Source organism: Anomalospiza imberbis, chromosome 3, assembly GCF_031753505.1.
Source record: "Anomalospiza imberbis isolate Cuckoo-Finch-1a 21T00152 chromosome 3, ASM3175350v1, whole genome shotgun sequence".
Taxonomy (NCBI): domain Eukaryota; kingdom Metazoa; phylum Chordata; class Aves; order Passeriformes; family Viduidae; genus Anomalospiza; species Anomalospiza imberbis.
This window is the reverse complement of record NC_089683.1, coordinates 23888453-23903816: the sequence shown is the minus strand read 5'-3', so window position 1 is coordinate 23903816 and position 15364 is coordinate 23888453. Positions and strand designations below refer to the sequence as shown.

At 42.0% G+C, this 15364-nt stretch overlaps 1 protein-coding gene and 1 long non-coding RNA gene across 3 annotated transcripts; one reads left to right on the top strand and one right to left on the bottom strand.

Moving 5' to 3' along the window:
* Window positions 1-1100: 1100 nt before the first annotated feature.
* TMEM14A (transmembrane protein 14A) lies at window positions 1101-10334 on the bottom strand. 2 transcript variants are annotated; one of them, XM_068183646.1, is made up of 5 exons: window positions 10270-10334; window positions 8030-8115; window positions 6169-6270; window positions 2687-2774; window positions 1101-1671 (listed from the first exon to the last, which is right to left on the bottom strand). In XM_068183646.1, the coding sequence occupies exons 1-5, from the start codon at window positions 10317-10319 to the stop codon at window positions 1632-1634; spliced, it is 366 nt and encodes a 121-aa protein (XP_068039747.1). In that variant the 5' UTR covers window positions 10320-10334; the 3' UTR covers window positions 1101-1631. The 2 variants fall into 2 exon arrangements, with proteins under 2 accessions (XP_068039747.1, XP_068039748.1); XM_068183647.1 differs by lacking the exon at window positions 10270-10334 and adding an exon at window positions 9335-9411.
* Window positions 10335-10366: 32 nt separating this feature from the next.
* LOC137470384 (uncharacterized) lies at window positions 10367-15122 on the top strand. The gene is made up of 2 exons (XR_010997030.1): window positions 10367-11205; window positions 14354-15122. It is a non-coding gene; the product is annotated as an uncharacterized lncRNA (long non-coding RNA).
* The last annotated feature ends 242 nt before the right edge of the window (window positions 15123-15364 follow it).

Sequence of the window (15364 nt, the reverse complement as noted above, 5' to 3'; positions counted from 1 at the left end):
TGAAAGATCAAAGTCCTTGTGTTTAATTGGCCTGCTGTGGTTTTCATCCACTGAAGAGCACCTGTTCCCTTGCTCTTCTTTTTGCTGCTTGACTGGCTGGTCAGTGAGGCAAATGCCCCTTAAGTGGCTTTTTGGTAAGGTTTTACCTTCTGCAGTCACTTCCCACAGTTATAAAGCCAAGTGCACTGGCTGCTTACCTTTTCAGTAAGAGTGAGTTTTACATCAGTAGTGCTTAAAGCATGCACTACTATGTCAGATTCTTTACCCTAATTTCATGGGAACAATCACTGTTCCCTTTAAGAACATTGCCATAACAGTGCAATTTGCACTTAGTTGTTTCTCCTCAGTAGGACTCCAGCTGATGAGGCAAACAGTCAGCCAGTGTACATGAAGAATTGCTGCCCAGCAAAGTGAACTCCTTCCCTGACTTGTGCCTAAGAAGAGCTATGTGCATCTCAGAGGTACAAACCACAAGTGCCTCAATCACCTGAGCACTGCTGAGTTCCAAACAGGTTTACATTAATATTACCTCAGTAGCTGGAAGCAGTGCTTAGCCATGCCCAGCACAGTATTCATTTCACTGGGCTATTCCTCTCTTCCAAACAAGTGCTAAGATTTAGGAACCATCACAAAGGTGGTACCATGATACGTGATAACCTTCGTAAGCAAGCTTTGTATGAAAAAAAAAGAAAAGCAGCAAAATTTCTGTTTGTCTTCAAGAGTACACCGACCCATACAGCTTCCTAACGATTTTGCTTATATTCCCTGTACACCAGAAGACAGTCTTAGCCAAGCTGTGAGACCCCAGGAATTTTTATTTTGTACACAAATCAAAGCAACTTCAATCCCTGAATAGTTTGTGACTGAACAGTCTCTTCTGCTTACGGGGGGAATTCAGCAAGATAATCTGTGTGAGAATGGAATGGCAAACCTGTTCCAGAGTACTGAGAGCTTGGAACCTCTCTGGGCAGCATGACAAACCTCAGCCATGGTTCTTATCACTGGCAATTTAGAGCATGGTACATGTTTTAAACCACTACTGAGTATAAAGCACAGCACCAGACTCTTTCATTGAAAAAATGGCTCACTCCTCTGCTTAAAACATTTTACATTTTATTTGAACACTGATTTTTTTATATTTAGAAGTGGGGGAACAAGAACGTGGGTTGGAAAGGAAGTTGGTTTTCTAGTGCAACACAGTATAGGCCCAAGACTTTTTTTATTTAGAACTGATTATTTAATCTCAGAAACTACAAAATTATACTTCAATACAAGATACCTTTTTAGCATAATCATGTATTTATAGATATTCTTTCAGAGATACAGTGCAAGAGTAATTCCATTTCCTGGGGTGCTCTGCACCCCTAAAAGAGATCAAACTTACAAAGAAAAATCCCATGAGTTAATAGACTGCTTAAATGAATGTATATCAAAATATACCAACAAAACACTTGCTTTAGTTTTTAAAAAAAGATTTTAAAGTATCACCACATGTTAATAATCAATTAACAGGTACAGATCTTTTACAGAAAATATAAATGCAATGTAAGACTTGTGTTCAAACTTGTCTTTCAAGTACAGAGAGCGTGTCTGTTTGGTGGGCATGGCAGTCATATTCGGTTCTGAATCTCCTACAGTAGCATAAAAACAAGCCTCAAAATCATCAAAAGGCTGAAAAAAAAACCAAAACAAGAAAACATAAATATGGCTGTCATTAGTAAAACCAGTGAAAGTAACCACTAAATAACAGTGCATTCATAAATAACTGACACTAACTGACACTGAGTCTCTATTAAGCCATCTTTTCAGGTGTCCAGATCTCCACTCTCAGTGTCTAGAAAAACAAAGCCTAGGCTGGAAAAGCAATCCACAATGGACAATAACATTTTCCACTGTAAGTCCTGATTCTTAAATTTTGCTTAAATTTTGACAAATTGCTTCTGATTTTTCCTCCCTGTATGTAACCAAAGTAAAACAGAATGGTGTTATATTAAGTCTGTAATATTAAAATGACAAAGCAACAGTTATTATTCCTTCAGAAGATGGGGATTCTGATTTACACTTGGAAAATGTTTTGCAATACAGACTCACTGGGAAAAATGTTTTGAACTTTCTCCATAATTTAATTCCAAATTAATAGATTCAGAAATTTTTTCCAGAATGCCATACAGCAGCAACAAAGCAGGTGGAACATACAGATTTTTTTTTTCATTTGCATTAATACTGGGTTCTTAGGTCAAAAATGTCAAAAAATATCCTGGTTTTCAACAGTACTGTGCTTCCAGTAGTTTTGAATGCAGCACTTCTAAACCAAAACGTTGGCCTTTTTTTTTTTTTTTAAGATGACTGTGTTGTATGAAATTAGACTAATTTCATGTGTATGTGTTTGAAAACACTAAGGCTTATCTAGGTTCTTCCAAAAGCCTTATCGATATGCATTCATACTTAACTGCTGACCTCTCCTTTCTGTGCTGAGAAAGTCACTTCTTACCAGCTGTATCTGCCTAGTAAGATGAAAAAGCTGCTCACTGGAAACAGGACTGTGACCTCCAAACTAATTTCACTTAAGCTGTGTAGTTGCTGAATGACAGTGACTTCCACGAGCAGTGCCTTGAATCAGGTGTGAAATGGCAACTATTTGAAAACCAGTGAAATCTTTACAGTAAGATCTGCAATATGTATTTACCTCAGGCATGCTACTAGTCCAGCTGGCATTAATTTCTTGGACCTCTTGAACCTCATTCCCATTATAATGGTCAAAAGAAAAGATGAAACTGTAAAAAACAATCCAATATATTTATGTTCTCACTTTTCTCAGTGGACCACTCAGGAACACACAGAGTTATCAAAGGTCATTGCTGTTTTCCTATGAACTGCAATTCAGTGAAACATTAGATCAGAAACAGAGTCTATAAAAACATTCTTGCTTTTCCAAAATACGCCATTATGATTTCTTTTAGCTACAAATAAAGCTTCCATGTGCAGCAGAATGCTAAATCCTATTCCATGAAGACTAGGTAAGTTTGTCAATCAGTCAATTCTACTCACCCATATGTAAATTCATGGGGATACCAACAAAGTACAAAGAATCTTGGCCACAGCAGTCACATGTATACTGAATTACAGGAATAGTGTCTCATAAATCCCACCACCCTAGATCATTGCAGCTGTTTTCTAACTATTCAAGGAGCTGGAGCATTCAACTTCTTGTCTGTTTTATTTTTAGAATATTAGCTCTTTATGTGCTGAGCCTTAAAAACTATACTGGAAGTTTTGCCACCTGTTTTTGCTACAGAATATGGCTATTAACATCTCCTGCATGACTACAATTCCTCTGGAGCCTTTTGCTATGAGGGAACCATCCTTGCCTGTGACAAAAGGTGGGCAGCCCAAGAGGGCAATAAATGCAGAACAAGCTGCAGAGTACAATTATGAAAGAAACTGCATCTTCTTCCTGGAGCAGTCTTACCTAAAAATGGAGGCAGCATTGAACTCATCAGGCATAGGGATTTCACTTTGAACTATGGCTGCAGAGTGCTACATAAATGAGAAGACTGAGGAGAACACATGAAACTGCAAGGATAGCTACCTTCATTAAAGAACTGTCACTTGAAATGCTTCCTAGAAGTGCGCAGAGAGGCAGGACTTCTCATGAGCAGCTGGGCTTTGTCACTCTCACAGCCAAAGTAATGGCAGTCACACAGATCTCTTCCCTTTTTATGGAGTACTTAAACCATCTGGCTAATTCTCTTCAAATTCCACTGTCTAATCCTGGGGCCAGTCCTGTGTTCATAGGTATCAAAAATTACTTTTAAACTCACTTCAGCATGTAAAACAAGCCCTGACAGTTACAAGTATCTTACAGAACTCTACCAACTATGTGCACTCATCAAAGATACCCTGCAAAAAAAATATTATGCTCCATTATCCATTGCTCTTATTTTCCAGTCACATAACCTTGATCCTCTCAGGAATGTCTCAAGAGTGCACTATTCCACAGCATGTGTCTTGCCAGAGTCCTGAGTATATTTGAAGTTTATTACAAACTACAAAGCATATTCACTCTGTAATGTTCTTTTTTCCCCCATTTGCTAGTACCTGCCTTTTCACAGGTTCCAGAGGCTTTTTAATACATTCAGCTTTCAGACCAGATTTTAGAAAGTGCTATACATTCAGTGTTTCACCTTAAACCAAAGAAATTTAATAAATCAAGACAAATGAACCCAGTGAATCATATTCACATCAGAATCAACTTGCATTGTGAATGCTACTAACTCTTGCATACTGAGATTTGAATTTCTAAATCTACTTCAAACAAATGCATTAAAGTATCCAAGAAAACACAGAGCTTATTTCAGGTGAAGTAAGAAAATGCCTGAAATAGTAATTTATAAAACAACTAAGAATTTGCCTGGGGTACCTACTGGCTACATACTCTGTGTATGTAGGACAAGTTACAACAACCTTACTATCAAGGTCTTGTACTAAAATATTACCTAAATTACTGTAGGAGAGTCTTGCATAGGTGAAAACTACTGTAAATAATTATGGTTTGGATGGATATGGTGTTTTTAGATTTCCTAAACTTTTAAAGGTTTGGGTGCTTGTTTTATTTTACATTGTAATTTACTGTAGTGGTTTTTAAGTTGAGAGTGGTCACTTTCTTCTATGCACTTAATTTCTTTCATTTGTGCTCTAGCTGCTTTTCACATTTTGGCAAGGTAGGCATAAGTGAAAACATTCTAGTTTTCCATAAAAGCAATATACACATTTATATAAAAAGCAATTAAAACATTTCTTTGTAAACATTCTAAACTAAGACTGCTTTAAAAAGTCCTTGTTCCTTTTACTTTATGTAAGAAGAACTTTATAAGGCAGGTGTAGTGGACTCTATCTCACCTCATTGCAGTAACTTCTATTAAATAAGTACTACACATTTCTCCAGTTGAGAAAGTCCTCACATGCCTATGACTACATTAAATGCAAAACACTGGCTATTTTAGATATCACACATTCAAAAGCACAATAATGGAAAATTTTGTATTAGTCCCTTCAAAACTTGGGAATTGGGAAACAGGCAATATGTATTAAGTTTTAGTGAGTCTTCCATAAATTCTGTATCTAACTTAGTGATTTAATTGACCCATAGAAGTATAATACCATACACTACTTAAAAGCATCTCACACTAATGATTATAAATTTACATATATTTAAGGCTATGTTTTCATTCAAAAAAAAAGTTTTGGGTTTTTTTTTAAACAGTGAGACAACAATCTGAGCAAGGTCATGGTGGCAAAACTGCAAATCCAATTTAAGGCTATCTAGGAGCAGATCAGGTCCACAGTTACCACCTTTACTAAAGAACTTGCTGGGAATACTTTGCTGTCAATGCTACTCAATATGTTTTTAAATGGAAATTTTTATAACTGTGATTGGTGTAAAGCACAAAGCCAGAATGAACAGTATACCACAAATTCTAAGTTGAGAAAAACTAATTGTGTACTCACACAATCTGGATTAAATATATTTTAAATGCATTTCTGCATGTGAAACCACAGCCTAAACCACCTTTGCTAAAACCATGAGTGAGACAAGCTCCCAACAGCTCTTATTGCAAATTCACTTGCCCAAGGTTTATGTCCCCCTTAGGGATTGTAGTTTTTTGCCTCCATGAGGGTTTCATGGCAAACTAGCTGCCATGACAACTATTGCATAGTCTGTATCCTGTCTTTCTTAGCAGCAAAGGAAAAACACTAAGTTAAACTGTTCCATTCGCTGGGAGCTGAGGATACGTTACATTATGCAACAGTAGATCCCACATCTACTTTACTGCTCAAATTGCAAAATTCAATCTGTAATGCTAAAGATTTTATTACTCTCTCCTGTTTATCAGCTGGATTTCACAATATGTGCAATGTTGGGCAAACATCTCATAAAAGGAGGTGCTGCCAGGTGGTAACACGTACACCTATTGACTCTGTGTCAATGATCTGCCTTACCTTGTAAATGGCTCCTGAAATTTTGCAAGCTAAGCTGAAGTGTTGAACTCTAGTTAAAATGCAACATTTAAAACAAAGCAATACCCAAAATTTACTAAAAAGAGAATTTTACATGCAGTTCAGGATGCTGCTTGTTTGTTTGTTTGCTTACTGAAGTGAAACACTTACACAATGATATCTTCACATTTCTCGGATCACATGTTACACAGTAAGCTCCATAACCAGCCACAGAGCCAAAGGTGAGTCCAGCAGCTAAAGAGATTTTACTACCTGCAAGAAATCATTCAAGTATTATTTCTCAATACAATGTCTACAAGCTCAATCTTTATACAGCAGCTGTCTCTCTGCAATAGAACTGATTTTGCCACATTCCAGCTTACCTCACCCAGTGTGAAATAGAGAGGGAATATTTCTGTAACTGGGTCATCCTAATGTGCGGGATTAGGGGCAAAGTCAACTAAGTTAGAGGGAGATGATCAGGATCCAGTAATACTTTCAACATGGGAAAAATACAACCCTAAATTTGGCTATTTTCTCTATCATACTTAACAAGGATTTTTGTAATTTCTCTGAATTGTATGTTCATTTTAACTATATCTTATATCCCTTGGGAGTCTCCAAAAATGGTAGAAATGTACCAACATATATAAAGAGTAAATTGGAAAACATGTGTGGTCATAATGTCAGGCCTTTCAATTTGACATCAGTCCTGGACAAAGAAATGCCATCACCAACATCACATTTAATGAATAAAGAATGAAAAAAAAATGGCAGTGAGGATGAAAACAGGGCTTCTAAAAGTAACTTGACATCTTCTTGCAGTGCTGTTGAAAAACTGGTTCATAAATCCCAGCTATATCCCTAATATTTTAAATTTCTGAACAGACATTTGCCTTGGTACCATATGATAAAAGCGTCGAATCTGCACAGCTGACATTATTTGACTTAAGCTGATCCCCAGATGTTTATAAATAAAGAATTCAGATCCCGATGTCATTTAGCTCCCAATCCTTTTGAATATTTTTAATCAAGACTTTCCAAGACAATGTAAATCATAACCAATAAAAAATAATCTAGATTTGCCATGAGGATTGACCAAGTATTAAAGAGTGAACAGGTGAATGGGATGGATAGTCAGTGAGTGCAGCTGGCTGCAAGCACAAAAACACAGCGTTTTCAGAATTCAGATGTGAAACTGTGTCTCCGAGAGCAAAGCATGTACACACTACGAAGGGAGACGGTGACCCTAAACCAAAGAAGCGTGAGGGACACGGGGACAGGGACGGTGACCCTAAACCAAAGAAGCGTGAGGGACACTGGGGCAGGGACGGTGACCCTAAACCAAAGAAGCGTGAGGGACACGGGGACAGGGACGGTGACCCTAAACCAAAGAAGCGTGAGGGACACGGGGACAGGGACGGTGACCCATGCGCTGCTGGGGCTCTGCGGAGAGCGGACGGAACCCGCCCGCAGCTCCCGCCTGCGCGTCCTCGGTACCGCTGCGACCTCTGCCGGGTGCTGAGCTGGGCCACGGCGCTGCCACCCGCGGGACTGCAAAAATCCCTGGAATACCGAAACTGCGCTTTGGGGCACACTGCCACCGAACACCCGACTCGTTATCCTACTGTGAAAAGGCACAGTTCTATCAGTACCAGAGAATTAACCACCACAAGTAGGGGGATCCCCCCCGTGCATCTGGAAATATAACGATCAAGCCTGGATTTCTCTGTAGAAAATGTGTTTTAATCAAGGATATACAGTGCACAACACAGGAATGATTAAAAGGAGATGAGAAAGCCCAAAATGCATTTAAAGTCAAAGCTAACACAACAACCTCCACTCTTTGCCCTGAAAACAAACTCAAATGCTTAAGGTGACCCAAGAACATCTCATGAAACTCAGTGCATTTACAGCAGCATTTGATGGATGTAAAATGCAGCTGTGCTAATTACAGCAAACTTTTCATGTCTCACACTGCATAGAAGAAATCAAATGCTTCATTTCCAAATCGTTCTGTCCCAGTACTAACCTTTACGAGTGTATGCTACAACACCTCCAACCACCAGCAATGAAGCATATGCAAAGCCAATCCAGTCAACAGCCATGGTCCCAACTCTGTAGAAAAAATAATTATATTGCAACTGAAGGCAAACAAACTCCTTCCTCCTGGTAAAAAAGAAATCATTACTTCACAGGTTCTAAATAACACTACACTCTCCTAAGTCGTGTTTGACTACTGTGTCAAAACATTCAGAAGGTGAAGGTGTGCCTGTTGGCTATTGTACCATCCTTGCACTAACTGCTGCCCTTCCTTACACCCCAGTAGAGGGGTATACCATATTTCCATTAGAGAATTTTTTGGGATATATATGGCACACATTTTCCCCAGTCACAAATACATGTATACAGGCAAAAAGCTTGACACCATCCAAAGTATGTTTTGTTGCACTTGTGCCATGCTGCTGAGCTGAGAGAGCACTATGGATACATATAGATCCTCTGAGTGCTCAGCTCAGTGCTTTCATCTCCTTTCAACCACACTATACCTGGAGCACTTCAAGCAGCATGTAACAAATCCTGCACCAGGTAAAAATACAGGTTTTTAGAGTCTATTCAAAGTTTCCAGACAGAAACTTAGGCTGTTTTGGGAAGCTACACATACAGGTACTTTGTCCTGTATCTATGCCCCTTTTATTTCACCTTTACATTTTGATGCATTGTCTGAAGTCAGGCTTCTGTTCCGCAGAAAGCCTTTAAGGCTCTGTTGTGACGCTGGTCCCTACTTCGCCGGCAGTGCTGTGTAAAGGCACGAACGGCAGGGTCCTGCGGCCAGAGAGCCCCGCAGCACCCCGGCCTCTCTCCCCTCAGCCATCAGGCGGGGCACACCCTTCCCCTCCTCCTCCCGAATGAAGCACATCCTTCTTTAGACTCCGCGCGTGTGCCCTTGACCAGAGTGTTAAAGGGTGCTAGCAGAGAGTGCTCCCTCAGCATTTCATGTCAAGCCTTTAGTATTAAAAATAGGCAACTCGCAGCGAGCCCACGCCTCCCCAAGTCGTAACCCCTCAGGACAAAAGCTGGGTTTAGGGAGCCATTGCACCCCGGACAACAAGGTTTGCAGAGGCGGGGGCCAGGGATGCAGGGGACAGGGATCCCCAGGCCTCTGATGTGCCTAGCGTTCGTGGCCGCCTCCCGCCCGGGCCCGCGGCCCGCAACTCGCTCCCCAGCGCGGCGGCGCAGCCCCCGGCCGAAGGCAGGCGCCTGCGGGGGGCGGCCCCGCTCCGCCCAGCCGTCCGCTCCCCCTCGCCATCCCCGCGGCAGCTCAGCCCCGCCGTACCTCGTTTCGCCGCGCCGCCCTCCGACCCGCCCCGGCCCCGGCCCCGGCCCCGGCCCCGGCCCCGCCTCCCCCGCCCGCCGGGCTCCGTGGGGCGCCGGCCCGGCCGCGCCCGGCTCAGCCCCTGGGCGGCGGAAGGAGGGCGCCGGTCGCCGTCATGGCGGCGGCGCGGCCCGGCCCGGCCCGGCCCGGCCCACCCGCAGCGCCACTGGCGCAGCGGCGGCTGGCGGCCTTCGGCGGAGCCGGGCCGCGGGGGACAAGTGGGTGACAATGAGCCGGCAGTGCCCTTGCGGCCAGGAGGGCAGTGGTATCGAGGGGTGCGTCGGGAAGAGCGTGGCCAACGGGAGGTGATTGCCCCCCTCCCCCCCACTCGGCCCTAGTGAGGCCACATCTGGAGTGCTGCGTCCAGTTCTGGGCTCCGCAGTAAAAGAGAGGCATGGAACTACTGGGGAGAGTCCAGCAGAGGCCACAAAGATGACATGGGATCTGGAGGATCTCTTTTATAAGAGACTGCAGGACTTGGGTCTAGAGAAGAATGAGAGAGGATCTCATTCGTGCATATAAGTCAAAGCTGGGTGTTGAGAGGTGGTGCCAGATTTTCTGGTGGTGCGCAGCAATAGGACAAGGAGCGATGGCCATAAACTAAACCACACGAAGTTTCAGCTCAGTTGGACAGAATATGGTGCTAATAATGACCTAGACGATCTGCATGGGTCCGTTCCACCCCCAGCAGTTCTGTGGTTCTGTGAGTCGTGCCTATGCTGGTGCAGTAGGGCAGCACGCTCTGTTGGGGCCTCTCTGTTACTGTGCCCTGCTCCAGGGTGGCCATCTCCTGCTTGAGACTCCTTATCCAGCCTTTCAGGCTCTGGAAACATCCATGGATATTTTACTCTCTTAAGACCAACCCCCCTTGCCATGTTTGGGATGGAAGAACTCACAAATGAAGGAGTCCCATCTGCAGATCCACTTGTCCCCAAAGTGTGCCCATTCCACGAAGACCTGGGCAGGGGCAGGGTGGGGGTCTGCTGCCTGCAGCCCCCACAGTCGCCCTGTGACCTGGCAATGGGCACTCATTGCTGTGTCAGGCGCCCTTCTGCCCCCCTGCCCCTCTCATAAGCAGGTTCCTCTCTCTCCTTGCTTGTGTTTTTTGAAAGTCTGAGGGCTGCTGCATGAAGTCACATGAGCGGGCACGTAGGCTGAATGCTCAGATGTGTTTGTCAGGGAAAACATCAGGCACAAGCCCCAACACTCTGATACTAAACACGTAGCTAATTTATGAAACTGCTTGATGTGGTTATTTTAACACTCTGACTTCTTGTCTGCTAGCCCTTTTTGCTGGACCTATTCCACCGCAAGCTATTTTTATCCATATTTTGTCCCCCTCTGCAGTATTTCTTTAGCTTTTTCTCAAGTGAGTGATTCTTGACTAGCACAAGACGTGTCCTTCAGGCGTGATACAGGGGTGCCTGTGTGCAACATTCCCCACACTTCCCTTGTTCCCACAAACAGACTGAGCATAAACATGGCCACAACAGGGAGAGACTCACAATGCCATGTGATAGGACTTGGATACCTGCCTTCTTCAGGGGTCATTTGAAAATCTCTGCCAAAATCCTGTGTTTCCTTTAGATTTCTTTGCTTAAAGGTGTGGGAGTTTTCCGCTCCAAAGAGCTAACTGGAAAGCAAATCAACATTCTCATTAGGGTAAACGTATCTGATTTCCACTCCTAACATTCCATTTGTTTTTTTCTGGTGGTGTTTAACTGCTGCAATACAAACCCACTCCATGTGAGCTGTCCAAGTCTGTCTGCTCAGTGGAAAACAGAACTGCTCTCCTTATCTCACCACAGTGTCTGTGGGAAGGAAGACTTAAGGTACATCAACTTTGGAAAACAAACACAGGACACTTGAGGGCAGGATGGCTCCAAAATGCAAACAAGAAGTGGATTCATAAGCTGAATTCCAGAAAGTGGATTTCTTGATGAAGTATTATGAGACTTGCGGCTCTTAAAAAGCACAGAAAAATAAACAGGGAATTAAATGGAGCAGAACCATGCAACTCTATTTGAGGGGATTCCAAAGTGCAACAAATACAGTATCTTTTGACACCTCTAGGATAATGACCAGTTGTGGTTACTGATTCAATGATTCTCATCACTTAAGAAGACTGGGTAACCCTGAAGTGTGCATAAAATTTGAATTCACATAATTATATGCTGCATGTTATGTTCCCTTCAATTTTCAATTACAAAAAGTATTTGGTATTGTTTTCCCTAAGGTTTTACTTAACTATTGTCTGATGTGAAATGGTTGCTGTGTTTTACAGCACAGATGGGAGGTTTTGAATAGGAGGCAAATTAATTAAATTAGTTTTTGGTAGCATGACAAATCAAACACCTCAGTCCTTACAGAGAGCTGTAACAGAGCTAGCAGCATAGCCAGTGTTACTGTTGCTGTGTGCTTTCTAGTATAGTTTTCATTCGCTTGTTACTGCCAATTTGAGCTGAAATTCCCCTGCTGGGTGTCTGCTTCCAGCTGTTTTATTTTAGTTTGTTTTGGTTATTTTGTTTTGTATTATGATTTGTTTGCTTTGGTTTTGGAAGGTTCCATTTACAACAATTGAGCCAGCTACAAGGATGAATTTAGGCAAAAATACATGGTTTTGTCCATTATAAACATAACCATTTAAATGAACAGCCCCTAGCATCTCTTTGCTTTGGAAAAACAAATTTTCAAATCTGGCAAGCAAATTGCCTTAGTTTCAGGGATATATTTTTCCATCTTCAGGAAAATGTGACCTGAAGAGGAGTTAAAAGTGTTGAGTTTAGGCTTCTTAAAATTGTACAGCCCTGTCCCTGTCACCTGTATTGATTATGTGTGACCTGGTATTAGCCCCAGCTATGTTCTCACCCGAATGTAGGCATTTTCCCTCAAAAAGTCTGATCTTGTGCCTTGCTTTGCTTATGTCATGTCTAAAACAAATAACCTCTAAGGGGCTTGTGTAACACAGCCCATCTCCCCCCCCCTGAAACATTTTTGCTGAGGCTGTCTGTTGTTAGAGAAGGTGTTGGCAGGATGAAACACATAAAGACCCCTCTCTGTGGTAAGCTGTTTGTGCTTTTTGTTGGCCTTCCTGTATTAACAGTAAGGGCTACTCATAATCGTAAGCTTCAAGTAAACTTTAATGCTAATTGCTACCCCAGAACATAATGTGATACCAAGAGGGATCTGGAGTGGAATGGTGCCTCTGAAATCCCATAGACAGAAGAAAAGGTACTGAGATTGGGAGAAGAGAACAGCTTAGTACCCTGAGACAGGTGTCGTTCTGGAATATTTTTGTGCAAAGGTTGTTCTCCTCATTGGGTGGGATTATGGAAAAGGAAGGGAAGACAAAATACTGTTTCTGAAATGCAGGTTCAGAGGCTTCAGGTTGAACAATCTAGTTAATGAAGGAATAAGTCAGTTGTTATATTCCAGTACAAAAAAGTGACTGTTAGGGATAAATTCTGCAAGCTTTTCTATACACACACATATGCAGAGCAGTGAGAAGGACAGTGGTGACAAAGTAACAGAAGGTTGTTTTAAAAAGCTGAGGAGGTTGATGTACAAACTGATGTACATCTTTCTGGGCTAACTTTGTGGGTTATTACATTGCAGTTCTGAGGTGTCACTTCCTTGAAAACTTAGTATGAAAGCTTAAATCTGGAATCATCAATCAAATAGTAAAAGGTAAAGGTACTGTTTTTAATAATAACTATGAAGTAATCTGACAGGCAGCCACACAAAATTATGGCCTTTTCTATGAATTAACCATATATTAACATGCACTGAAGGATGCAAAGGAAGAAGAGATGGGTTCTTGGGCAGTGATTTCACAGGAGATGGTGCTCAAGTTTAACAGGTCACTGCTACCAAAAGGGCCTCTTCATTTCCAGTTTTGTGCTCCAGTCTGTTATTTTGTGAAGTAATTGATGAGTTTTGCTCCATCTCTCCCAGTCCTCAATGACTGAGTTAACTCAGTAGCCTGGTAGAAACATAACCAGGCAGAAAAATGTATCACTTTTTTCTGAATTCATTCAATCAGTCATTTGTTTAAATTAGTTAAGTCAGGAGTCTTTACAAAGCATCAGAACACAAAGGAAGAGATGGGATTGCATGACCAGGTGGGAGGCTGGGGAGTGTCTCTGTAGGCATCAGGAAAAAAAAGTGAGATAACCTGAAGCTGTGCATTTTTTTGACTTGTCAGGGAGCTTTGCCTGCAAGAAACCATTAGGTATGGTACCAACAGAAATTCTTGGTAAATTTGGGGAAATGCAACCCATGATTATGGTTGGTCAGTGGTATCTCAGGAATCTTCCCAGATGCTGAGTCCAGCAAACTCTGAAATAAGGTGCATGCCCACAGGAACCTACCTGTGGGCCTTGTAAGCTGACAATATCCACAATATTAGTGTGAGAAATTAGGTTCTAGCTACATGTAAAGATGGAGAGGCCAATAGAAACAAAGTGCAAGAATGAAGTTGTGATATACAGTGATTTGAGAGAGCATATGTTAGATTGTTTCTGCTCACCAGGAATAATTTAAGGGCTGTAGGTGGTGTTGAGAGTGAGTGGTTAAACTGCCTTGGGTTCTGCTCAATGTAGTGGTTTTGTTTTCCCAGCCGAGTTCTCAAAAGATGATAGATTTCATCTGAAGAAAAGGAGGTTTTTCTTAGTATCTCAGGAATCCTTGGTCTAACTAAATCCAGATTAAGACCACTATCTGTTCTCTGCTACTGATACATCCCAAATTTTCCATCTTTATAATAACCATATGGATTTTAAAGTAGTTCATGAAGTCAGAGGGAAACTCCAAGGGATTTCAAAGTTATTTGAAGTGGCTTATTAGTCATTGCTTGGTGTTTTCAGCTGATTGAAAATAACTCATGAGGATGAAAGTGTCTTGGGTCAAAGAAGGAATTTTTGTGTGTGTGTGTATATTTTCAGATCCTTTCCCTAATATTTATAATCCTATGATAGACAGCAGATCTCTGATACCTCTCACCACTATGTGCTTGTACAGAGGGGTCTGTTTTTACCTGCACATACTGAGAGACAGGTTTTTCAGACAACAACTCACTGAAGGAGAGAGGCACAGAGGCACTTACCCTTTCCAAGATACACCAAGATACACCAGATACACCAAAAATTACCTGAAATCTGTATGTGCCTCAAAGCTTCCTGGTCTGAAAAACAGTTTGAAGCTGTGGAAGCTTTAGGATGAATGTTCATATATAAATGCCTTGTCCTTACTCTTTCCTAGACATCAGCTCATGCCCACTGTTCTAACTCTTTCTCTCCTGCCCATGGCCATAGACCGAGACAGGAGCATGAGCTGGCTGAACTTGTTCAGGTCCAGTATGGGCAAGCTTGTGGACGGGAGTATCCACATCGTAGGCATCCTTCAGATCATTCTCACACTAAAAAGAAATAAAAGTAAGATACAACATCTCTCCCAGAAGGAGGGGGTCTCTGAGATCCTAGCTTTTATGGGGTGCACAGAGTGTGGCTCAGACTGTGATTTTGCATTAACTTCTTTCAATTGCTGAATTCCCCATTCTCAGTCACTTCCTTGACCCATGCCTGGCATTCAGTGAGCTCTGTGCTGAGCCATGATGATAAATCATCAGAAAATTTAGCTCACTGCTGACATTTTTGTTCTGAAACTGCAGTCTTAAATTTGATCCTTAGGGATGATCTTGCTTATGCATTGAAGAAGGGACTGAAAGATGGAGGGACAGTCCCACTCAAACCCACATCCCATACACTCAGGGATCAAATACAAGGAAGTGAAGCTACCCACAGCATGAGCCTCAGTTTGGAGAGAATGGATGTAATAAGGATTTATAAAATCAAGGCAGTGGGTAGGGTGAATAAAGATTGATGTTTTCCAAATCCTGCAGAACTAGAAGTAGGGGCAGTCGTTGAAACCAGTAGGAAATTGGTTTAGGAAAGATAAAAGAGAATATATACTTTTTTATGTAGCAGATATAGT

Bases quoted from the DNA above. Each gene is read 5' to 3' on its own strand.
- TMEM14A (XM_068183646.1), bottom strand. From the start codon at position 10,319: ATGGGCACACTTTGGGGACAAGTGGATCTGCAGATGGGACTCCTTCAT. The intron at 6,271-8,029 runs GTTAGTACTGGG...GATTTCTTGCAG, and splicing joins TGTAGCATACACTCGTAAAG to GTAGTAAAATCTCTTTAGCT. The intron at 2,775-6,168 runs GTAAGTGTTTCA...TGTTTTTTACAG, and splicing joins AAATGTGAAGATATCATTGT to TTTCATCTTTTCTTTTGACC.